This window comes from Protopterus annectens, chromosome 6.part0 (genome assembly GCF_019279795.1).
Source record: "Protopterus annectens isolate FY-2018-M chromosome 6.part0, PAN1.0, whole genome shotgun sequence".
Taxonomy (NCBI): Eukaryota; Metazoa; Chordata; order Ceratodontiformes; family Protopteridae; genus Protopterus; species Protopterus annectens.
Genome location: NC_056737.1, coordinates 320,127,709 through 320,153,131, shown reverse-complemented (window position 1 = coordinate 320,153,131; position 25,423 = coordinate 320,127,709). Strand labels below are relative to the sequence as shown.

Here is a 25,423-nt window from a genome sequence, read left to right as displayed (position 1 = left end):
GTCGGGCTGGCAACTCGGCACTATAAAAAATCCACTGCCAATCATTAGCGGACCGGAGTTCTGCTGTGGCAACCCCTAACCGGGAAAAGCTGAAAGACAGAACTTTATTTTTTATTGTGCCATTGCTCTTAGGTTAATACAGATCTGCTTTATTCACAGTGTAACACTGTGACCTCCAACAATTCCATCTTCTTTTGTGAAATGCTTAACATGAATGATTCAAGGGTTTATTTAACAGGATTCATGAACTCCAGCATTTATACAGTTTTCGGTATGTATGCGTATGTTTTTGTAGTTTGTGATTTAACTTTTTTCACTGATACCACTAATGTAGAATATGTACTCCTTTGTACACAAGTTTATATGTCCATGAATAATACCATGTGGTGCAGAGAAGTTCCCTTCACTTAATTTGTGGATCACTTTGAGACCAGACACAGGCTTCAGCTCTGTTTCTTGGCTAAACAGGGGTGTCATTGTATGGTGGCTGTATCCCACAGCATTGCAGCTTGAACAGACAAACTGAAGTCCTGAAGTTACAACCAAAGCTACTGCATTTGTATGAACATGTTTCCTACTTCATCTAGGTGAGTGTGACCAGTTATTTGTTTTTCACTTGTTCATTTTTACTGTGCTAGAAGATACTTTATGCAATATAGGACCTTCTTTTATGATTTATCTTTTTAGAGCAGGCCCACAGTCTCACATTCCAAGTGTTTCAATGCATACTACAACGTCTCTTAACTGAAAACATCTCTAATGACTGTTACATTTGTACAATCCTTTTTTAAGCTTTTTTTCCCCTTCATTTTGATCTGTTAAGCACATACTGGCTACTGTTTTGTTGTACCATATTTAATACTCATTACTGCTATTCAGCATGTGTGTTGTTGTCTTTCAGCTTTTCCCGGTTAGGGGTCGCCACAGCGGAACTCCAGTCCATTAATGATTGGCAGTAGATTTTCAAGAACGCTGAGGTGCCAGCTCGACGTTCAACCTTCAACGAAGGCATGCCCATTTACGCATGTCTTTCGAATGCCCACCCAACCGCGGGGAGGACATGCAGACTCCACACAGAAGGCACTCCCCGCACTCTAGCCGAGAATCGAATGGGAGAACCTCTTGCTGTAAGGCAACAACGCTACCACTGCACCACCGCAGCAGATACAGCAAAATATATACCTTTTTAACATTACATCTAGACTTATTATTCTTTACCACATACAGAAAACAAATTAAAATAAGCAAGTAAATACATTTACAAATGTTAAGAAAATATTTTCAAAAAGATTCATGCAAGAAGGGTATCATGCATTCAGATCAAGATGGAGAGCTTGTATATGAACTGGTTCTAATCTTGCTTACATCTTAGTTGGCTGAAGTGACAAACCTACAAATTGTTGCATGCTGCAAGTATGTATACACAAACAAAAAGATGGAACTAGAGATACAACTACAGACATACCTGGAAATGAAAGATGCCAGCATAATTTTCTATAAAACTCTGATCCTGTGGGATAATTCGAAACAGCAGTTGCTCATTCAGTGTTAGACAGGCAATAGCAGCTAACAGCCAGCAGTCTCCTGTAGTAAAGGAAAATAACATAGCACAGTATTATGTAATGCAGTGTAATAATAATGGAAAATAACTACATCAACAAAAGAGCTAAATTTCCTCACCTTGCTAGAGATGCTTCCATAAAGGTATTTAATATTACTAAAATGCAACAGTCTGACCAATCTCTTATTAAGATGACATGTAAGTGTTATTATGATGCCAAAAAGAAGCCATGCATTCATCATTTATTTTGACTTGAAAATCAACCACCACAAGAGTTTGTTGACAACTATGTGACTGAAATGAGGGAAAGAGCTAAAGACTCAAGAATATGAAGAGATGATTCAGGGAGAGACAGATTGCCTGTGGCATAAACAACAGTAAAATGAGGCTAACATTTGTTAGAATTAACTCTTGAAAAAGATGTGAACATACTGACAGCAAAAGAGTTAACTTCTATTCGAATGAAGGAGATCACTGATGATATTCATGGTTACAAGATTCAAATTAAGTAATAACCTCACAAATGTATGTAGATTAAATATGCTGGAGTATCGTATATTGTAAGAAAATATATGAATCATGTGGCAGTACAAGGGCAAAGTCAAGTGCATAGCCTTGGTGATGCAGCTGAAAATTACAGTCATTCAGTAGAACAGATGTGATGTTGTTCAAGATGTCATTTGCCTGAACAAAAGCTTTGTGTAATAGTAGACACAGAATGGAGAAACTGTGGGCTGGTTAATCATTTTCTAAAATATGTAAGATTAATAGGAGGAGAGAAGGTCAGTGAAAAGTTATGCATGTGATTGATGCAAATAAAACTGTTGAATTTTAAGTCATATACACAAATATTTTTCTCTGCTATAGAACTACATGTGAATGAATTTGGTGTCTTTTGTACATATAGTTTCCAAAGAAGGGTCTGAAATATAGTAATGTTGTCATCAGAATAATCACTGGACTGAAAAACTGTCAGTAAATAGCAAAAAGTATTTATTTTAAGCTTGATACTAGTATAGAATATAACATCAAATCTGACAGAGAGATAGAATTCAGAAATTTGAGATTGAAAGGCACTGAACCAGGGTCTAAAGTTACACTACTGATTTATTCTGTCCAGATATTAACACCATTGTTCAAAAGGAAGTGTTGTTTTTTTATGAAAAGAAAACTGATGATCTTTTATTTCAAATCATGTCAGTGCAACAACTAGTATCTTGAACAGAACAGCTTATGATCAGAGAATGTTTAAGCAAACATACGGTTTGCATTTACAGTCACAGTGCATAACAGGTCAACATACACAGTTGCACATTAATGCAGTACATGATTTACAGATTAATACAGGCAACCACTCACAAGTTTGTGAAGCAGTTAGTTCACAGTTTAGTGCAAGATGTTTCTAGCATATACTAGGGCTGTCACATATATATTTTTGGGGTCTAAATCACTTCGTCGAAATGGCAGACGTTTGAACACCATATGTTCGAACTTCTAACCTCGAAGTGCAAAACCATCGAAGGCTTAGAACAGCAATTTTTTTCCAGGGAAAACAATCGCCCAAGAAACACACACACAACACAAACACACCAAAAAACAGCAATCCACACACACACACTTAAAAATCCTATATCTAACCCTACACTAAACTGTACATACACTACTATCTATCCACTTATCTTAACCCAAACCCTAAGGTCCGTCACTATCGCACACTCACCTGACCCGCGCCCTAACCCTAACTCACTTATCCCACCCTAACCCTAAAGTCTGCCACTATTGCACATTCACCTCACCCGCTCCCTAACCCTAACGTCCACACAATCGCACACTTACCTGAATCCGACCCGTAACTTACCACTACAGTGCTGAAAATCACGAAGCCACAGAAACGGCCCATCGAATTCTTTCCCTGGGAAAGAATTCGGTGTTCCGCGGCTTCGAGATAATCAGTTTTCGAACTTTACATTTCGAACATATGGTGTTCGAACTGCTGAAGTTTCAATGAACTGATAGGAACCCTATTTTTGGATAGTCCCGAAAACTGAAAATCTAAAATTACCATTGCAAACTGCAGTTCTTGTTTACCACAGCTAACAGAATGCTACAATCTGTAAATTCATCACTTCCAGATGTCAGTTTTTATGCAAATATTTCTTCAGTACAGTACAGTTATGTCCAAGGGCATTTAGGAGGAAAAAAAGATACTGAATCACAATAATGAACCCATTTACATTAGAAAATAGGTGGTGAGCAGTGTAGAATACAGTGTGCAGCGTCTCTGAAAAGCCTGATGCAAACAAAAATGGGAATATGGATGTTTAATTTGATATTTTTTAGCAGTATATTGATTTACTTGCAGGGCTTTACTTTATTCTCCAATAATTTGTTCACTCTGCTGTACTAGACATTGAAATGTAAATGCTGAGAGGTACAGATGATTACTAGGCTAATGACATAAGAGCCTTTACATACCTAGCCAATTATACCCAGGATATGACAATATTCTGTCTTATTTCCCAAGATATGGGATGGGGTATTATCAGGGTAGTAGGTCTTTGGGTGTTGGAGTCATGAATAATTTCTACAGACTGCCTCTGTTTATAAGGAATGTGGGCAGTACCCCAGGAGTGAATTTATGGTTTTAGAGCCATTTATCCAAATTCTTTTTGAAAGAGAGTGAGGGATGGGCTTTGTTCTATGAATATGGGAAGTTTATTCCATAGACTAGGTAGCCTTTGGCATACAAATCTGTCTCTCCAGCAAGTCATGGAACGCGTGACCCTTGTATAATTTTTCTTCTGAATATGTAACATTTTCATTAGGATTGAATCAGAGAATGCCTTGTAGGTCAGGCATAAGTTCCATCTCAATAAGTGATATGAGACAGAGTAAAAGGATAGGGCCTTTAGTTGGTCTGTGTAAGACATGTGCCTTACGCCTTGTATTTTTTTTTCGTAAGAACCCCCTGGGGCCACTCCAATTGGTGTAAGTGCCTAGTTAGGTACATGCAGAAGGGAATATTGTACTTGACTGTGGCCTGATGAGGTTCAAGTACAATGACACTGTGACTTTTTTTTATCTTGATGCCATGCATTTACCCATTTAAGTTGAGCCACACAGAAGGATTTCTTCACAACCCTAGCTACCTGGTGGTCAAAATTTAGGTTACTCTCTATCTGTGTTCCTAGGTCCCTCACCACTGGGTCTACTTTTAGGGAGATTCTATCAATATTATAAATTGCAGGGATATCTGATTTACTGAAGGGTATGATTACGCATTTTTTAGCATTTTGTGTCAGACTATGGTTTTGGCACCAGTCTTTTGTCATTTTTTAGAAAAGGTTGAGGTATGTTTAGGTGAATGTATTAGTTTAAAAGATAAAATTTTAAGGAAGGAAGCTCTTTTTATTTTAAAATATGGCACTTTGGAGCCCTTTGGGCTCAATACGGAATGTAACTGGAAGTATGTGATTTAATAATTGTTATTGAATACTTGTTTAGTTGTTTGTTAATTGTGATTCTTGGTATATTTAAAGGCTGGCTGTGATTGTAATTTTTACTCTTGGAAGGCTTGTTTGCTGAGGTGCTAAGGATTTTATTAAACCTGCTATTTTTGGATCTGTGGCCTTTTTGTGGTTATTTTTCTTATGTTTTGTGCTTTAGTGGTATATTGTCAATTTTAGGCCTGTTTGTAGGCTGTCAGCATCATTTGGGGATTTAGTGATTGCTCTCAGCTAACAGTCTGGCAAAATTGGTAAGCTACAGGACCACAGCAGTTGCCTTTGCTTCACAGAAGTATATCCCAAACAGAAGGGGTCCCAACACTAAGCCCTGTAGGTCACCGCCAGTAGCAGGCTTCTTATCGGAAATGGATTCACCTGTCCGGACAACATGTGCCCTTTTAGTGAGCCAGTTGGCTATCCATCTAATGATGTAGGGGTTTATTCCTAATTCAGTAAGTTTATCTATGATTCCTGATTGGGAGATTGTGTCAAAAGCTTTGGCCAGGTCTAGACATGTGGTGTGTACCATTTTACTCTCATCCATGGCCCTGTTGACTTTCTTGAAGAAGTCCACCAGACTGGATAGGCAAGACCTCCCTTTGACAACGCCAAATTGGGTCTGTTCCAGCATTTAGAGAGTTCCTATGTCATTATTGATCAGGTCCATGATAATTCTGCCCATGGACTTGCAGATAAGACTGGTTAAGCTTATGGGTCTGCAGTTCCCTGGGTCAGTTAATGAGTCTCCCTTATATAGAGGGCTGGCTGCTGTAGTCCTCCATTCCTCTGGGACAAAGCTCATCCAGTGGCTGCCATTAAACAGGGTTTCTAAATACCCTGATATATTCTATTTTAAGCTATTCAAGAAGCATCCTGGAATGTTGTCGGGACCCATTGAGGCTGTGTTTTTGGCTTTAGTGAGCACAGTAAGGATCTGTTCTCTTGTAATGACTGGTAGGGGGATGGTTCTGGGTATTTTTTGGGTGTGGTAGGAGGTGATTGAGTGGAGAAGTTTGAACTGAACTTGCTGGCCAGCAGGCTTGCTATACTTTCAGCCTGGGTGCAAGTGTTGCCTTTCATGATTAACTCAGTACAGTGCTGAGCATTTCCCCTGAAGTTACGAACATAATTAAAGAAAAGCCTTATGGTTATCTTTCACTCTCAGAACAGGTTTTGCAGTATCAGAGGAGGCTAGGATATATTAGAATACTGTTGAAATGACCTACGTGTAGTAAAGGAACAAACAAATGGCATTTCTTTAACAAGTGCAGGCTGAAAAACAATGGCAAATTTAACCAAATCAATAAGTGCGGCACAGAACTGTTAAATAGCACTGAGATAGATCAAGTGCAAAAAAAAAAAAATATCAGTTTTGTAGGTCCAGATAGTTTTAGAAGCAATCCAAGATCTTGTAGTCAGAGGTATCCAAGCCCGGCACAGGAAAGATCTGAATAAATGAGTACATGCAAGTGTAATAGAGAAAAAAAGGCCTGTCAATCCACTTTCATTTTCTCATTTTCCCTGTGCCTAGACTTGTAAGCATGGATGGGTAGTACAGACATGATGGACAGATGAGATGAAAATGCTCCACTAACCATCCAGTTATGCTGTACTTTCCATGAAGAAATTCAGACTTTACAAGGTTTGTTATTTAAATCTAACAAGCTAGCAAAATAATAGCACCCAATCAGCTGCATAATAAGAACCCAGAGAGACTACATGAGGAGCTTTGGGGTAAAGTGAAGATTGAGAGAGAGAGAGACATACTTAGTTTTTGGCCTGGCATAAGCTATCACCTCAAAGTAATGGTGAAAACTACTAAATGTTAAATATTTCATTAAAACACACCAAAGAAGAAATGTTTCTACAACTGTCTCATATACATGGACAACCCTCTCCTCCTCCAAACAGGTTCCAATATATGTGAGAGATGCAACCATATTGCCACACTGGAGGCTGAGCTCTTCTCATCTCAAAACTGGTGTAACCAGTCAGGAGGAGAAGGTAACCTCACACAACACAATTCCAGTATCACATAGTCCCACCACAACAGCGAACCAAACACATAAAAACACAAAAACATACTCGGATGCTCTAAATATAAATCTACCTAAGCAACAGAGACCTCCAAAGCAGACATCCAAGCAAATGCTACCCCAAAACAAAACACGTACAACACATAGCACACAAAGTCAGTGTGCCAAGCAGTCACAGCTCTTAAGGCTGAATAACACACCTGATACTCTTGTAATAGGTGACTCTATTGTCAGACACACTGACGTCCCACTCACCAGGCTGAACAAAGAGAAGGTCACAGTGAGCTGCCTGTCGGGCGCTAGGATCCACCACATAACGCAAGCACTCAGGTCACTCCGAAGCAAATACAAATATGACTCAGTCATTGTACATGCTGGCGTGAATGACCTGAGACGTACCTCCCTCGACTACATGAAAAGAGACATAGAGGAGCTCTCTGATCATGTAGCCCAGGCCGGTATGACCCTGACCTTGAGCAGCATCTTACCCTCACCTAGAATGATGCCACAGTATAAAGACAAAATGATCGATTTTAACAAATGGCTAAAATTTTGGTGTCATTCAAAGGGGATCCAGTGTCTGTCAGCCTGGGATGACATGCTCGACAAGCCATGCTGCTTCGCTAGGGACGGCTTGCACCTGTCACCCCTGGGCTTTTGGATATTGGCAAAGGCTCTTGCCACCCCCATAGTGCCTTTTTTAAGCAAGGCTCAAAAATCAAACCCACCTCCATAGACAGCACAAAGAACAAGAAACTAAGGGTAATGCTGCTAAACACACTAGTACCAAAAAGTGCAAACTAATAAATTCCAAAAAATGGCAATGACGAGCTCAGCCAGTAAACAGGAACACAGGTACGACAGAGACTTTATTAAACTGTCAGTTTAATAAAGTCTCTGTCGTACCTGTGTTCCTGTTTAATGCTGCTAAATGCCAGAAGTCTTAACCTCAAGATGCATGCACTCAAAGCTCTCCTCAGTATGGAGAACATCGATATCTGTGCAGTGACAGAAACCTGGTTCAAGGCTCCAGAGAGCATCCCAGCACTACCAGGTTATACCTCATATCATGCTTTTCGACCCCAAAACCCGGACTGAACCACAAAAGGAGGGGGTGTTTCCATATTTATCAAGGATATCCACACCTCCAGGTTAGTGGCATTGCACGAAGTATCGGAGACCATCCATGTGCAACTGACAGTGGGCAACACTGTTTTTCAGTTTATAGCATCCTACAGACCACCCTCTCAAAGTCAGGAATCCCACTCGGCTTTCCTGAAAACATTGGAGAACATGAAGATCTCTCTGAACACCATTGTATTGGGCAACTTCAACTACCCAAACATAGACTGGGAGCATTACTCAAGCCCCAGCACCTTAGCCCAAAGGTTCCTGGAATTTATAAACTCAAATGCTATGGAACAACTAGTCAACACTCCCACAAGAGGGGAAAACATACTAGACCTGATAATTACCAACATGGGGACTCTATGCTCCATACCAGAAGTATATCCCTCATTGGTAAGATCAAACCATAAATTAATTTCACTGGATATCCACATCCCGACCCCACCCCCAGCCCAGAAAACCACAGTGAAAAACTTCTCAAAAGCAAACTTCACACTTCTCAAAACCGAAGTGGAATCCTTCAAGGCCCCAGAGCCAGTGGAAACTATGGCCCAAACTGCAGAATCCTATATAAATGCATTCTACAGACATCTCCAGGAATGCATGGATCATGCTATCCCAAACAAAATCAAGACCCAATCATCCAAAGGCAGGCGTCCAGTCTGGTGGACCCCAGCCATAAATAAACTGTACAACAGAAGGAGGAAGCTACTACATGATAGAGCAAAATCCCTAAAAGGGAAGGCATCTCTGATCAGTACTAGCAAAAAATTACGATCCCTCATAAAATCCTCCAAGGCCAGCTTTGAGAGAAAAATTGCACAGGACACTAAAGACAAAGTCTTTTTTCAGTTATGTTAGGAACCTGGGATGCAACTCCCAGACTTGTTCTGAGTTGATTCTAAATGACAAAAAATACACTGAACCCACAGACATTGCCAATATCCTGGCAGACAGGTTCAGTGCAAACGTCTCCACCCCCTCCACCCCAAAAGAGCAAGTATCTATCCCAACAGAGTGCAGCCTCCCAAACATTTCTAATGCTCAGGTGAAGGCCGCCCTCTCCAAAGCAAAAAACACTGCTTCCATGGGACCAGATGGTGTCCCGGGTTGTGTCCTACATGAACTCCAAGAAGAACTAATCCCTCAAGTAAAACTGCTGTACAATCTCAGCCTCACTACAGGATATGTGCCCAAAGAATGGTGTACAGCAACAGTGGTCCCACTCCACAAAGGTGGCGCCTCTGCGGACCCTGGAAACTATCGCCCCATAAGCCTGACTAGCCTAGTATGCAAGGCTATGGAGAGGATCATCATGGAACTCATGAACAAAGACATTGGGGACCTACAGTCACTAGATCCTACCCAATTTGGCTTCGTCAAGGGCAGATCCTGCCTTTTGAACCTGGTCGACTTCTTCGAAACAGTCACCAAGGCCATAGATGAAGGGAAGGTAGTCCACACAGCCTATCTCGACCTCGCAAAGGCATTTGACACAATATCCCACTCAGGCATTATAGATAAGCTATCCAGCCTAAATATAAACCCCTATGTCACAAGATGGGTCGCAAACTGGCTCAAAGACAGAACCCACAGAGTCAGAGTTGCTGGGGTCATGTCAGACTCGAAACCGGTCACAAGTGGCATCCCACAAGGTTCTGTCCTGGGACCTCTCTTGTTCGGTATTTACTTTTCTGAGGTACAGGCCAACGTGGGAGGACTATGGCTCACCAAGTTCGCAGATGACTGCAAACTGGGCGCCATAATTGACTCTCCAGCTGACACAAACATCCTTCAAAAAGGTCTCGCAGAGATGGATAACTGGTGCCAAAGCCATGGTCTAAAGCTAAATGCCAAAAGGTGTATAGTCATACCCTTTGGCAAAAACAATGTTCCCACAAATTACCACATAGATGGTAACCCCTTAAGTACAGAGAAAGTAATTAGGGATCTGGGGACCCAAGTTGATAGCAATCTCTTCTTTGACAACCACATTGCCAAAGTGGTTAGAAAGACCTTCTACATAGCTCACCTCATCATGAAAGGATTCACATCTAGATCAAGAGAGGCAATCGTGCCCCTTTATTCATCCGTCATCAGGCCCATCATAGAATACAATGCCCCCTTTGGGATGTACCTTACCCGACACCTGCAGCAATTAGAAAGACCCCAAAAGTACCTCACCAGGAGGATCAAGGGACTCAAACAGATGCCATATGCTGCTTGGTTAAAAAAACTCCAGCTCTACTCAGTTACATACCGCCTACTTTGAGGCAATCTATGCCTGACATATAAAGCTATGTCCAACCCAGAAGTAATGGACATGCTCCACCTCAGTAAATCTAAATCCCTTAGAGCCACGCGCTCAAGGGACTTGAACCTTAGCACAGAAATAAATAGAACATGCTGCAGGGACAGATTCATAACCCAGAGGCTCCCTTCGCTCTGGAATTCCAATTCATGTTAGGCAGAGCACCTCACCGACTCTCTTCAAGAAGAATCTTGATGAGTGGAATGGGGATTATAGGTTTGTCCCGGGGATTACTTCCGTGTCACTATTAGACAGAGGCACAGTAAACTAAACTTTAAAAAGGGCACAATATACTCAAATCAAGGGGTGGCATAAGCCAAACACAATCGGGCTAGGCTTATAAATGCCCCAGGGCAATTAGCCTAGTATGAACCTATGAAGTACTACACATTTTTAGTTCAAAGTCTATCATCTCATTTACATTGCATACTACTATAGCTATGTCATAAAGCTATGTGATATCTCATTAAATTCAGTCATGCTGCTTCTTAAAGTAATCCTTTCACATCATGGAATTCCAGATATTCTTATTTTTGACAAAAAGGCACAAATCTGGAATTTCATACCTTTTCACAAGAGTGGTAATACAGAGATATAATCTGTATACAAGATAACCACACTTAAATGGGCAAATACAAATATTCATACTGGCTGTCAAAAGCAGTATAAAGATGTTCTTCTTGTTTAAAACAAGGCTGGTACTTGGCTTTGCTTGCATACAGAAATATTCCACTGTAACCTGTTGGGCTGTCACCTTCTCAGTTACTGCTGTGGAGGAGAATGAAGACAATGTCACTTATTTCCATAAGTGTTTTTGAAAATCAGTACACATACTAAATGTTACATCAACTTGGCAAAGAGATCAACAAAATCAAAAGTGTTAATATGACAATATGGCTAGAGCATCATCTATACTTCTTCCAGGAAATATTGTGGGAATATAAAACCCAAATGGAAAATAAGCATCAAGGAAAAGCTGCTGTCATTAACAAAGACGAATACCCTAAGAACTTACACAGCTGAGACTAAGGAACAGTTGCTGAGACACACTAGATGATATATGTACAAAATGGGATTGCCTTCAGCTAAGAGATGTGAATGGACATTAAGATTACCTGATTTGGAGAATATAACCCAGGATTTTGCTTAAGGTCTTATAAGGGAGACTAAACCTGCTTCCAGGATTGGTCTGAAGGTGATGCTCTTCCATTTTGAGACTCTTTTGATTTTGATAGCAACACTGCATAACCTGATGTGTCTGTTTTACCCAATATGATTACGTCTACGAATGGAGACTGTAGAGCTAATAGTTAAGCTAATAGTTTTGCAAGGCCAGTCAGTGTAAATGGATGGCAGAAAGACTATTCTACTTGTTATGCTGTCAGAAATTGACAAATGTCTGTTGCCATATATAACTGAATACATAGCAAATATTCAAATACTATAAATGTCTCATAAAATGTTGAGTTGGATCAATATGTGAATATTTCATGTGACAACCCTGGTTTAATATGGAATTGTGTAGTAAGTATAGTCAATACTATTTGTTTTACTGTAAACAGTACACCATAAAGTGAGATTATCAGGTTTAAAGCAGTACTTATAAGGCTAGCCTGCATACGGGGTATCATATGGTTCTTCCTTTTTTAGTACATGCAGTCATTATAATTAATGATATAGATAATGTCCACACTGGATTACTTATAGAGACTTGAACAAAAACGCACACGCACACAACACAGCCTTCACCACTGCTTTAGCACATTTACTATCATTAGTATGTCTTCAGTAATCAATGTTTCTAACATTTTTACACTGGGATTTACAGGGATTTAGGGATTTAACCATAAACTAGCAAATGACATGCAAAAAATCAAGACCACAATCAATTTCAAACCATGTTTTGTTTAAATCAATACGGAAGAATTGAATAGCAACTCATTATACTTCAGACTCTGGTGTGCTGCTGCCAAAAATTTAAATTAGAACCTAAATTTATATTTTCACAATGTCCTGGCTTTGTAACTGGTAGTATATGTAATCATCTTGAACATGTGGGGACGGCACGTAGCTACAGACAAATTAATTCTGCTACCATGCTTGTGATCCAGATTTGATCATGATCCTAAGGTTACTAGAACTTGGGCAACCAAATACTTTAAAACTACTTAGATAAGGCTCATATACATAGCTCAAGTAGGTTATAAATCAAACTGGAAAATGATAGTGATGAAACAGGAGAGGAATCTGAGAGATAAATAAAGACTAGTATTTTAGAAGCAAGTCCTTAAGGAGAACAGTAGCACATATATAGAGTATTATATTTGTAAAGTAGCAGAAAAGTAAGTTGTTATGGAAATGGAGAAAGGAGATTTTGCCAATATGGATGTCTGTAAGCAGTGGTATAGAAAATAGGCAAGATGGGGTCAAATTTACTGAAGAAAATTAGAAAGGGAACCAAGATATTGGAAGAAAATAACTCGAGATGGAAAAACAATAGAGTACGATGAGGCTAAAGGATGAGTTTGGACTGATGTGTAAAGATTTCCTTCCATGTCAGGGAGTGTTAATAGCATGCCAGCAAAAAGAAAGGGTAAGGGGAGTGATAAGAAATAATAGCTTAAGTAGAGTTTTAGTCGAATCTAGAACAGATGATGATATTAAAAATGGGATGATTAGAAGGGCGTATAAAATATTGCATGATAACTGTAAGAATTGATCAGAGGAGATTAGAAAAGATTGGAAAAAGAAAGTAGAAAATCAAATTACAAATGAACAATAGGAAGAAATCTGTAAGGCCCCCGAATATAAAATGAAGTCCAAAAAGTTTAGGATTTTTGCATGGAAATGTTTTCATAAGTATTTTTAAAACCCTAGTAGACTTCAGATGATTTTTCATCTGGTAGGTAGCAAGTGTTAGTGATGTGACGGGGATGACTGCCATATTTGGGGGCATGCTTTCTAGGAATATAATTAGTTGGCAGATTTAAAAAATTTATACAGATTATTTTGACAGAAATGTTGAGGGAGCCAATGCTAATAAATAAGGAGATGATTCTTTTGAGTTGGGATATAAGATCTGAATTGCTTAGACATAGTAAAGCCTTACAAAGTTTAATACTGTTTGCTGCCAAAAAAGCAATTAAAAATAAAATGGAAACCAAATGCAAACCAGCTATAATGGATGTTTTGAATATTGTAATGGAGATAAAAGAACTGGAGGTGTCATCTTTACAAGGGGATAGAGCAAGTTTCATAGAATAAAATTGAATTTTGGGGAATAATACATGCAGAATGATACTCAAGAGGAGCAACAAGGTTTAAGGGAAGGCAGGAACTGAACAATTTATGTAATGTTGGCGTGAAAGAAAATTATTAAAAACCTATATGTATACCATATGGCAATAACAATGAGAACGTATTATGCATTTGTTCTCTATTCTGTTAATGAATATCAGCTCATGTTGTAACTTAAAATGTGATGATTTAATATTTTTTTATAAAAACATAGACAACCAATGAGTATTCCTGCAAGGGTCTACATTAGGTAGTTACACTACCAACTGAGTTCAACTAAAGTGATGACATGTCTTGCTGAACTGCAGAAATAACTTCACAGAGGGCTGACACCTATATAGTGAAGCATTGTCACCTACTTTCAAGCTCTCAATTGCAAAAAAACATTGCTGATGTAGAGAAGAGAGAGAGAGAATTATGAAAAAAAAGTGTTTTAGTTGCATTAATACTTGTCAGCTGGAACTTAACTGTTGTGCAATATTGACCCCAGCTACATACAATGATATGTGAAATGGAGATCCTCTTAATTGCTCACAGCTCTGTGTATGTGTGTCTGTGTGCATATATGTACATCCTGTAACAGACTGGCATCCCATCCAGAACACTGGTTTTCTACTCTGTGCCCACTGCTTGTGAGGACAGGGTCCTGCTTCTCCTCAACTCTGAGGCAGGTTGGACAATGAGTGAATGTAAGCTTATGTGTATATATGAAACAAATCTGCAGCAATAAGAATAAAAAAAAGGATTTAGCTACTGAGACATTAGGGTATCAGCAAATGCTTGTGATAATGAAGAAAACATAACCAGAATTCAGCAAAATGCTGTGTTTGTAATATTAATGCTGCAGATATCTTGTACACTTTTGGGAATGCTCGAAATCAAACCTGGTTCAGTTGCATTTATAACAAGTTGTCAATTGTAGGTAAATATGGGAATAACGTAACTCAGAAAATTTAATTTTTTTCAAATCCCTCCAAGATTATGAGAAAAGACTGTCTGTTATGCATATTTAATTTAGGTAAGTAAGATTCTACATGTATTACAATTTGATGTATTTAAAGTATGTGTCCTAGAACGGTTTTAGGAATATATCCAACAAATATACAACAGCCTGTAAGCTGCCATTAGAATTCAGCAAAAACCTTTTCTATCCTAAAGAATTTTGGAGAAACATTTTCAAATCAATTGACTTTCTGCTTTTTTTCATTCAGATTCTATTTTATGTTTAGAAATGATGCTATTTCCTTTATTTGCTTCTTTGTCACCCTGTATATAAAATGAAAAGAATTCTAAACCAAGGTGATATTTTGTTAAACAAAATCCAAGGGATTCAATACAGCCTACATGGTGGTTTTTCAGTGTGTTCGATTCACGGCACAATGCGCACATGGCTGTGGGAAAATTTAAATTCAGTAAGTGCCGTGTAGAGGCGTGCAACCCAGTGGGAAAAAGTTAAACACCGTGGCATGCCAACTGCTGCATAAGCAGCTGAACAGCATGCTAATCAACTGGTGGAGCAATTCAACAAGGTAGAAAGCAACCGTGTAGACTCCATGCTGGTGTTCCATCAGTATTCTATAACTTTTGGAATACAGTCATGGAAAGACGTCTACACTGATAGAATAAAATGTATATTAAGTGACATTTGTACAGAACGGACCCTAATATGTGACAGAAGGCTGGATGCAACAAAAGGAGAGTACCAAAAGCAACATAAAACTTTTTTATTTGTGCCAGAACAGAAAAGCAGCTTTGTTCCCCCACCCCCAAATGAACAGTACACATTGCAGATTATACCTGTTAACCTCTTAGGCAATAAATCTGGACAAAGCCATAAATAATAGGGGAAAAGGCCCAAAAAGAGGAATATTTTTAACTAATGCTCTTACAAACTTACAAGTTGATAGAATAACAGGTTTTGTGTTAGCATGAATTTTCTGAAAGGTCTGAAATCTGAAACTTAAATGTCTATCATTATTTTCTGACTTCAATCTTTAGTGACTTGGCAATGTTTTGCCAGAAAATCACAGTTTTATTAAAAAATGGACCAAAAATATGAAACAAAAAATCTGGACATTCTGCGAAAAGTTGTACAGTTGAGAGGTATGATTATTGCAGACAGCTAAGGGTTTGCGTGTTTATCAAAATAAATATAAAAAAAAAATAAACAGACTATTCATAGTTACATGTCAGCATATGCAATATGTATTATTTATTTTATTTATTTATTTGCAGTTGGTTTACCAGGATAGACCATTGGGCCACGAAAAACCCATTTTCAATGGAGTCCTGGGGAGAAAAGCTCCAAAAAACAAGCAAAGAATCAAATTTCTGGTTACAGTACAAAGAAAATCACAATCAAAGTTCTGGTTACAGTAAGTAAAGAAGTACTAGTAAAAATACAGTAAAAACATTGCATTCAAAAGTTACTATTTCAGATGCAGGAGTTACAAATCATGTATGGTCGCACTAAGTACAGATATTCAAGTAAACGTATTGCATTTAGGATACAAGTTCTGAGATAAGGTAAGTATTGTAAATGTTTGAGTAGTTTTTTACAAGTGGAATGGTTCCAACTGAACCAACATATTATAATAGGAGATTAAGGTGCCAGAGATGTCAGTGGTGAAGAAAGGTGAGGAGATTATGTGGGGTGGGAGCAGGAGCATTCCCACTGGGGTATGAGGTGTGAGTGAAGTGATTTTTTAAAACAAGAGAGGTTTGCGGAGGTACGGATGAATGATGGTAGTGAGTTCCATTGACGTGCAAGGGCAAAAGATAAGAGAATTTTGCCTGGGGATGGGTAAGTTTGAACAGTTCTATTAGGTTTTGGTTGTTAGATCTTAAGAGTCGTTCAGGGAGGTGCATTTTAAAAGTGGAGGCTAGAGAGGGACAGAGGGATGGGGTGAAAATTAGTTTGTGTGCATTAATAAGTTGAATATAGGTGATATAATTGGGCAGCTCTAACCAGTTTAATTTGTGAAGGGCTACACAGTGATGGGTAGAAGACTTGTGGCAAATTTAGTAATTTTATTATAGCAAGAGGAGAGTTTTATCTTAAGAGAGGATTGCAGGTTTGTTAGGAGTGCAGCACTATAAAGAAGAGAAGGGATGAGAAATGTGGTAACGTTTTTGGTGTTTTTTTTTTTTTTTATATTTATTTGAAGGTGGGAGTTAAATTTAAGCTAGTCATCAATGTGGATGCCTAGTAGTTTGGTCTCAGATACTAATTCAAGCATAGTATTGTTCTGGGTGTTGATGGAGAATAGGTTTGTATCTATGATGGTTGATTTAGAAGGGGTAAATATCATTAGCTTAGGCTCAGTGGTTGAGAAAGCATCTTGTGTCAACCTTATGAGTGTGGGGATGCAGGTGGAAGAACAGATTATAGTTGAATCATTGGCGTATTGGATAAGTTTTGCATTAGGGAGTGAGCAGTGGAAATCATGGAAAAAGTTATGAATATATTGAAGAGCAGGGGACCCAGAATGGAGCCCTGAGGGACACCAGTGGGGGTATTGAGGAAGGAGGAGGTAGCTTTTTTCCATTTGACTGCTTGCTGTCTGAGAGGTAGCTGTTGAACCAGTTGAGACAGGAAGGGGATAGATTTAGATTAGAGAATTTAGCTAGGAGAAGCTTGTGAGATATGGTATCGAAGGCCTTGGATAGATCAAGTAGGAGGGTAGATACTGTACAGCCGGAGTTGCAGGCTTTATTAACAATTTCCAGGAAGGAAAGAAGGGCAGTGGTTGTACTGTGGCTGGGTCTAAAGCCATGTTGTGTGGGAGTTAGTAAGTGATTGTCTGTGAAATGGGGAAGAAGTTGTAGATGGATGCATTTTTCAAGAAGTTTAGAGATTGGTGATAGGATAGCGATCGGGCGGAAGTTAGTGATATTACAATTGTTGCCGCCCTTATGCAGGGGTATGATGAAGGCCTTTTTCCATAGTTGGGGTGCATATTCTTATGTATTCATATGTAGCTGACAAAATGTAGGCATATCCATCTAAAAAGCAGTTCTCCTCTGTGCAGATATATCCCAAAATAATATCCTCCCTTCTGTGTTAAACACTTGTCTCCCTTTCAGTTTCCGTATGTACATGGTTGTCAACACTGCAGATTCAGGGCTGTTAGCACTGTGAATATGCAAATGAGGTCTGAAATCATTAAAATTGCCGAATCCCAAAAAACTGGATCCATGTGGGGATGTAAAATAATGCAGGCCCTCCCTCATTGTTTGTGTTTATGGAATGGCAACTGTGAATGCTTACATCAGGTGGGTGTGTGTCAGGCTAGACTTACAAAGTGTTACACATAAGTCTGTCAAAGTTTGGAATGCAAGTAAGCAGTGCACAATTAACATCCAACATCCTCTTCATTTGTTGGCAATTGTGTTTTCTGTCGGGTTTTTAGTATTATTTAGTATAAAACAAAAGAAAAAATAAAAAGGGAGAAATAGTTGAAATGAGGAAAAACATTCTATGACATACACATTAAAAAATGTTAGTGCACACGAGATATGTCTGCATAGGTCTGGATTTCAACAGTCACTCCAATACACCTTCAGAAAACAGAATGGGTGCCTTATCCCTCTTTGCCACAGAAACAGCTTTGCAGCAAAAAACTGAAGTTATTAATTATACAATCAACTGCAACAGAATGTACACTATCAAACCATAAACTATTTTCACATTTATTATTATATTTGGATGTACTACACTTAATGATCATACAACCTGTTATGATAATTGCTTGCAAATATACAGCTCTGTCTTACCTTTCTGTTTTTCCTGGTCATTCATCAGTTATCTGACTAGTACTCTGAGACATGCAGTCTGTAAGCCATGCCATATAATTGGCCTTAAAATGTGTGAGGATATTAACTGGAAATACTGTGACATGCATTTGCCAACAACTGAAGGGCAGGTTGGATGACACAAACAAGCATAGACTGCACTCTGTTGTTGGGGGGGCAAAGGTGAGTTACTGTTATGGCACATACAAGGTTACAACTGTCCTGTCTGAGTGGGGGTAAACAAAGCTGAGTTAATGTTACAGCACATACAAGCACAGAATGTTCTTTAGGGATGAGCAAAGGTGAGTTACTATTGTGGCACAAACAAAAATGGACTGCTCTTTTGGGGTGAGCAAAGGTGAGTTACTGTTATGGCACAAACAAGAATAGACTATTTTTATGGAGGGTAGCAAAGGTGAGTTACTATTATGGCACAAACAAGACTGGACTGCTTTTTGGGAGTAGCAAAACTGAGTTATTGTTATGGCGCATACAAGGGTAAAACTATTCTGTTGCAGCCTTGTACTGCCATTCACAGATGAACTATTCCCTGTGTTGTGGTTTTATGTTTAAATGTAATTTGTTGACAAATAGTTCATGGAACTCCTTCCTTTAATATACTTAATACTTGTTTTTATTGTGTTGAATTTTTGCCATGTTTGGAGAGAAAGAGTTTGTTTTCATGCTTTGTGTGGCTGTATAGAGTGGTGCTCTGTTTGTGGAGCAGGGAATTGCAGTTACACAAGTTTGCAGTGTTTTATTATTTATTTTGTACTGTTGGTTTCTTTTTCCATCACTCAGTTGGCTGCTTTCTTTTAAGAAAAAAAATCCATTTAGTTCTCGTCAGTTAGTACCAAAGAACGTTTTAAAGTGAAGCTTTTACACTTACCTTGTGATGCTTCAAGAGATGTTATAGTGATTGGTTTTCTTTACTTGCAAATATAAAGCATGCTATCTCTCCTTACCCTGCAGTGTTTAAAGGGAAATTGTGGGACATTCTGCAGTGGCGCTCTTTCTGTATTGTGTGGTCTGTGATGGTTTCCTTTCCTCTACGGGGCAATGCAAATGAATTGGAGGGTTGAATGGTTAAATATGTTTTCTATTGTGGCAAAGGTATACATTTATTTATGAAATGTCTAAACTTCAGAGAGGACATGGTTCACATCATCCAGAGGTGGTGATTACATTCTCATTAGTCAGGTATTTAGTATTTGAACCTATACAAGTATTTGTAGGTTAAGTGCATCTTAATAAGTAACTTGATAAGTGATATATTTTAGTGCCTGATGTAACACTGCTAAAGATATGGGAAATGACAGAAGATGGAAACAGCCTCCAGCATTTATAATCATTTCTCCAGTGTTTTGAGCACCACAGTTTCTGTATTTCATAAGGTGTCTTTAACATGATTTGCTGATACACTGCTATGAACCATGATTGAGGCTCTGTAACATATTCTTAACTTTTAAGTCTACATTTTTGGTATCTAGCAGCGATCACAAATTTGATTATGATCTTGATATAAAGTGACCGGAAACTTCCTGGCACAAGGCAAGATTGGGAATTTTCTTTGCTTGTGTAATTGAATACTATCCCAGGGCAAAGCTGTGACACTTACCAAATGATGCATGCAGTTATGTATTGTAGATTATACGTCCCATTTCCCATCACATAAATAATAGCTGTATTCCTTCAGAGGTATAAAGAAGAATCTAAATGCTTTTATCACTTCAGCTACATGGATGGAAGTAGTAGTACTATTTGTAGCCGCCAAGGCTGTCGGGGCGCTCTTGTCATATGTGTTGTTGTGGATACATGTCTTAATTTAGCATGTCATCAGCCTTTACTTGCAATGTCTGAGCTGTCACAAAAGAGTGAGGAGAGGTGAACAGAGGGAGAAGGGGGAAATAAAAAAGAAAAAAAAGAAGATACAAACAAGTACCATTAATTAGAAGGGTAATTAACTGTTAATATACGAGTTATGGAATGCCACTCTTGCTTATGGAAGTAATGGAGGTGTTATAATGTTCCTTTACTGTAAGCATAAACAGTTCATAATAGTAATTTTTTAGATCTTTAGCTAGTTTACTTATTTAAAACATTTTAGAGTGTTTTAAACTTTAATTGCTGAATTTAATATTTAACTAAGTTTCATGATGCACCATTCATTATATTTCTGTGACAGTTCTGAATGAAGAGGAAAAAGTTGTATTGTTCCTTATACTATGAGGTAGAGTTGTAATGCTTACAGATGTCTTAAAGTGCTACTGTTTAGTAATTCAATTCTGCCTTCTGAAAGATGTGATTGTTAGTAGGAATTTATGCAGATCTGATTTCTTTCCTTTATTTTTGGTTTCTTGAGCTTACTTTAAGACTTATATAACATTAGTTTAATATGTCAGGTCTCTCATTCTTGTTTTATTTAATACTGAAATACTTTTTAGTGTTATTAATGTATAATGCAATTAGATAGTCACTATTCAGGTCACTGGAGATATATAAAACTGAAATATTATAACTGTGTGAAAACAATGTAAATTCTATTCTTATACATGTTAAGATTATCTAGGAATGCTAGTTATATCTAACAAATCCATTTGTAACTACAAGGAGTTGTTAAAAATACTAAACACCAATATTAGTCATCTACTTTTAAATACATTTTAGTGGATGTTTTAAAGTTTCATCTTTATTTACTAAAGAGGATATGGTTTCATACTTTAACATTGTCATAATAGTCTTAATATTTTTGTTAATCTTTGTCCTGGTTTGATTGAGCGGTGTCATTTAATAATTATCTTATTTACATAGTCTTCTTTATTCATGCCTTATTCTGTAGAGCTCATCTCGGCATAGTTTGTTAGTTATGGAGGGTAGTCTGATCTTTGTTTATCTATCAGACTAGGAATTTCGATAATTCCATATATGATGTTAAATTTTATACTCATAGTGTTAAAATGTTTCATATATTATTTTTTTAATTTTTTTTTTAGGCCTGAATCAGCCTTTCTTAAATTCTTAATTATAACTAATTTCATTTTATTTATATTAATTTCTTCTTCTTCTTCTTTCGGCTTTTCCTGGTTAGGGGTCGCCACAGCAGATCACCTGTCCACTCATGATTGGCAGTGGAGTTTTACAGTGTTGAGTTGCCAGCCCGGCGCCCATCCTTCCATAGAAGGCACACACATGCACACACTCACACCTAGAGTCAATTTAGAGTGTCCAATCCACCTACAGCATGTCTTTGGGATGTGGGAGGAAACCGGAGCACCCAGAGGAAACCTACACAAACACAGGGAGGACATGCAGACTCTGCACAGAAGGCACCCCAGCCAAGGATTGAACTGGAGAACCTCTTGCTGGGAGGTGGCAATGCTAACCACTGCACCATCGTGGCCATTCTTTAAATATCTACCCATTACTTTATGGAGAGAAAAATTATTGGGATCCAGTGACAAGAATTATGATCAAGTTTACTTTTTATACATACACATATGGATCTAACTTTATTATCTTTAAACACTAATGGGTTAAATAATCAAAGGAAAAGGTCAAACTTGATAAGATATTTGAACAATAATAAATCTTAAGCGGTTTTCCTTCAAGAAGCTCACATTAAAACAACTGAAAAAGATATTTGGAATTTTAGCAACTTCTTAACTCTTTCTCATTCCTGTTATAAAACCAAGAGTAGGGGGATTATGATTCTTTGGAAAATAAATATTATTAAACCTCAAATAATTTATAAATATGAAGACCAAGATGGACTTGTCACTCATGTTATCTTAAAGTGCAATAGTAGGATTTGGGCATTGGTCAATGTTTATTGGTAGAGAAATATTGCCAAAAAAATCTAGATTTTATCAAAAACACCTATAAATGTAATATAATATTAGGAGGAGACTTTAATTGTATTCTGGATAACTCTGACACTAATAATAAGAGAGTACTAAGGCTTGCTTACACAGCAAAAATTCTAAATCTTGATACATTTGCTGTGAAAGATATTAAATCTTTAAATATTTCAGATCAAGGTCATAGATTTGGTACCCAAACAAGAAGAGATACAGTTTTAGTTTCCCATGATATATATTCCAGAATTTCACATTTTGCCATAACTCCTTGTCCTATGTCTGGTCATGATGCTGTTATCTTTAAGTTTCAAACTGACCTCAAAAGACTAACTTTTTCAAACAGAATCCCAGCCTACATGACTAAAATTAAAGATTTCAAACCTTGGCTAATCCAGGAGCTACAATTTTTTCTCAAGACAAACTTTACACCAGATGTTAATACAGTTATGATTTGAGATACATTAAAAGTTTATATGTATGGTAAAATTCTAACATGGTTTAAAAATAAACATAAAGAACAGGATTCAGAATTACAAAATATCCAATTGCATATTTTATTAGATAAATCCAACCTTTCCAAAAATAAAATTAATAATAAAAAAAGAATTTAAGAACTAAATAAAAAATATCTAGCTATCTTATCGCATAAGTCAAATATGTGTGATGGAAAAGTTAAAACTGAATCTGTATTCTTTATCATCTAAACACAAGCACAACTTATCTAGGTGAGTTAAAATGCATTCTAATGCTAATAATATTGAAATACTATGCAAATATACAAAAAAGAAAGTATCAGACATTGGAGGTATTCTTGACGATTTTAAATGCCATTATACAGAGCATAATAGCTCTATTAATCTTGAGGCCAATCTCTCAAAATTAAACTTAGCTTCTAGTAATATTAAAGAAATACCAGTGGAATTAAAATTAAATCTTCAATCACAAACTTCATATAAAAAAGTTATTGACAAAATTAAAGATTTTAAGCCTAACAAAGCACCACGATTGGATGGTATAATTATAGAAATATACAAACTTTTTCCTCCATCTATTATATCTTTCTTACATAAAACTTTGACTGGACTTCAATCATAATGCAAGATTACTCCAACTTGGAAATATTCGTTAATTACCCCTATTCTAAAAGAGAACAAAGACCCTCAAATTTATAGCTCTTATAGACCCATCTCTCTTCTAAATAATGATTACAAGACCTTCATATCCATTTTCACTGACAGAATACAATTACCATTGACATATAAGCAATGATCACCAAACAGGTTTCATACACAACAGACATAGCTACGATAGTATTAGAAGAATATTAACCCTTATTGAGTATTTGAGTAAAGAAAATGAAGAAGCCTTGATAATTGGTCTGGACATTGAAAAAGCTTTTGAGTCTTTAAATTTGGATTATTTATTTAAATTCCTAAACCTGTTTGATTTTCCCTCTTCTTTTACTTCTCTTTTAAAAAAATATTTATAATAACAACTTAGCTTATGTTAAACTAGGTCCTTTTACTTTGGAATCTATTCCTTTATCAAAAGGCACTGAACAAGGTTGCCCTTTGTCTCCTATCTTGTTTGCACTTGCCACTGAGATGTTTGCCATTCTAATTAGAAATAATCCAAACATTAATCGTATTGATGTATACATAATTAATATTGCTCCAAAATTATTAATTTGCAGATGATGTTTTAATAACATTACTTAATTCAGGAGTAACATTATCAGAATTAGAATTGTCAATAAAAAATGTTCAATCAATCTCTGGTCTTCAGTTTAATAAACTAAAATCAAATTACATGTTACTAAACAAAAAGAAAAAAATACATATTTATAAAAATCATATTATAGGGAAACAAACAAATTATCTTGATTATCTGGGCATTTTTCTACGTAGTACATTAGAACACACAGTAATAACTAACTATAATAATATAAATATAATAATAAATACTCCAGATAAATGGAACAAAATTTTAATTTCCTTTCATCAAGAAAATAAATAACCTCTTATTAAATTTCCTTTGGTTCCCTAATAGAAATAGGATAGCGTTTTTACATTACATCAGACATTGGGACTGGGGGGGGGTAGTAAACTTTCCAGATATTGAAACTTATATCAAAGCTTCAACATTTAAAATCATCCTGAATTGGGTGTATCCAAATTATACCTTTAACTGGAAATCTTTACATGTAACAATTTTACAAAATGAAAATAATCTCTTAACCAATCTTTCTTTAGAGAATCAGACCAATACATTTTGGTACCTTCTCTGTTACATTTCACAATACAACATCTTTATACCTACAAAATTTAACTCCATGAAATCTGTTCTTAACAATTTTACAAAATGTATTATTGCTAATGGTAATAGACCACACAGGTGTGGTCTATATTGGTCTATGCCAGGCTTGTCAGGCATTTTATGTCGGCAAAACTGACAGGGCTTTTAAACGCAGAATATACGAACAACAATACGATATTGCTAAAGGCAAAGAGACAAATGCCTTTTTTAGACATTCGTCAACTTGCCCACAAATGGCCATAAGATTCTTTGTTATTGAAAAAATACAACAAGATCAAAGGGGGGGGATTGGGAAACCCTTTTAGCCATCAGGGAACTTATTTGGCAGTTGCAGTTGAATGCAACAAAACATCCTGGTTTAAATGAGGCTACTAGTTTGGCACCAGTATTAAAAAAGAAAAGGAATATATTATAAAGCCATACAATTAGTTTTAGATTTATATTAATTACTTTTTTATTTTTTATTTAAGCTTATTTATTCATTCTTTGCCATGCACTTTATTGCTTAAAAAGGTTTTTAAATAGTTTCATTTGATTTTAATAACATGTACAATGAATTTTAAAAATGAACAGTGTTGGCTATAAAGGGTCACAGCCTAATGTGAAATAATGAATTT

The 25,423-nt window shown here is 37.1% G+C and overlaps 1 protein-coding gene across 4 annotated transcripts in view; it reads right to left on the bottom strand.

The window, feature by feature from the left end:
• CAPN3 (calpain 3) overlaps positions 1-25,423 on the bottom strand; it is a 673,389-nt gene that overhangs the window by 381,338 nt on the left and 266,628 nt on the right. For all 4 annotated transcript variants that reach the window (XM_044074071.1, XM_044074072.1, XM_044074073.1 and 1 more), the window contains exon 3: positions 1,466-1,584. In XM_044074071.1, coding sequence (XP_043930006.1) covers positions 1,466-1,584 — 119 coding nt within the window. The remainder of the gene's footprint in view (positions 1-1,465; positions 1,585-25,423) is intronic.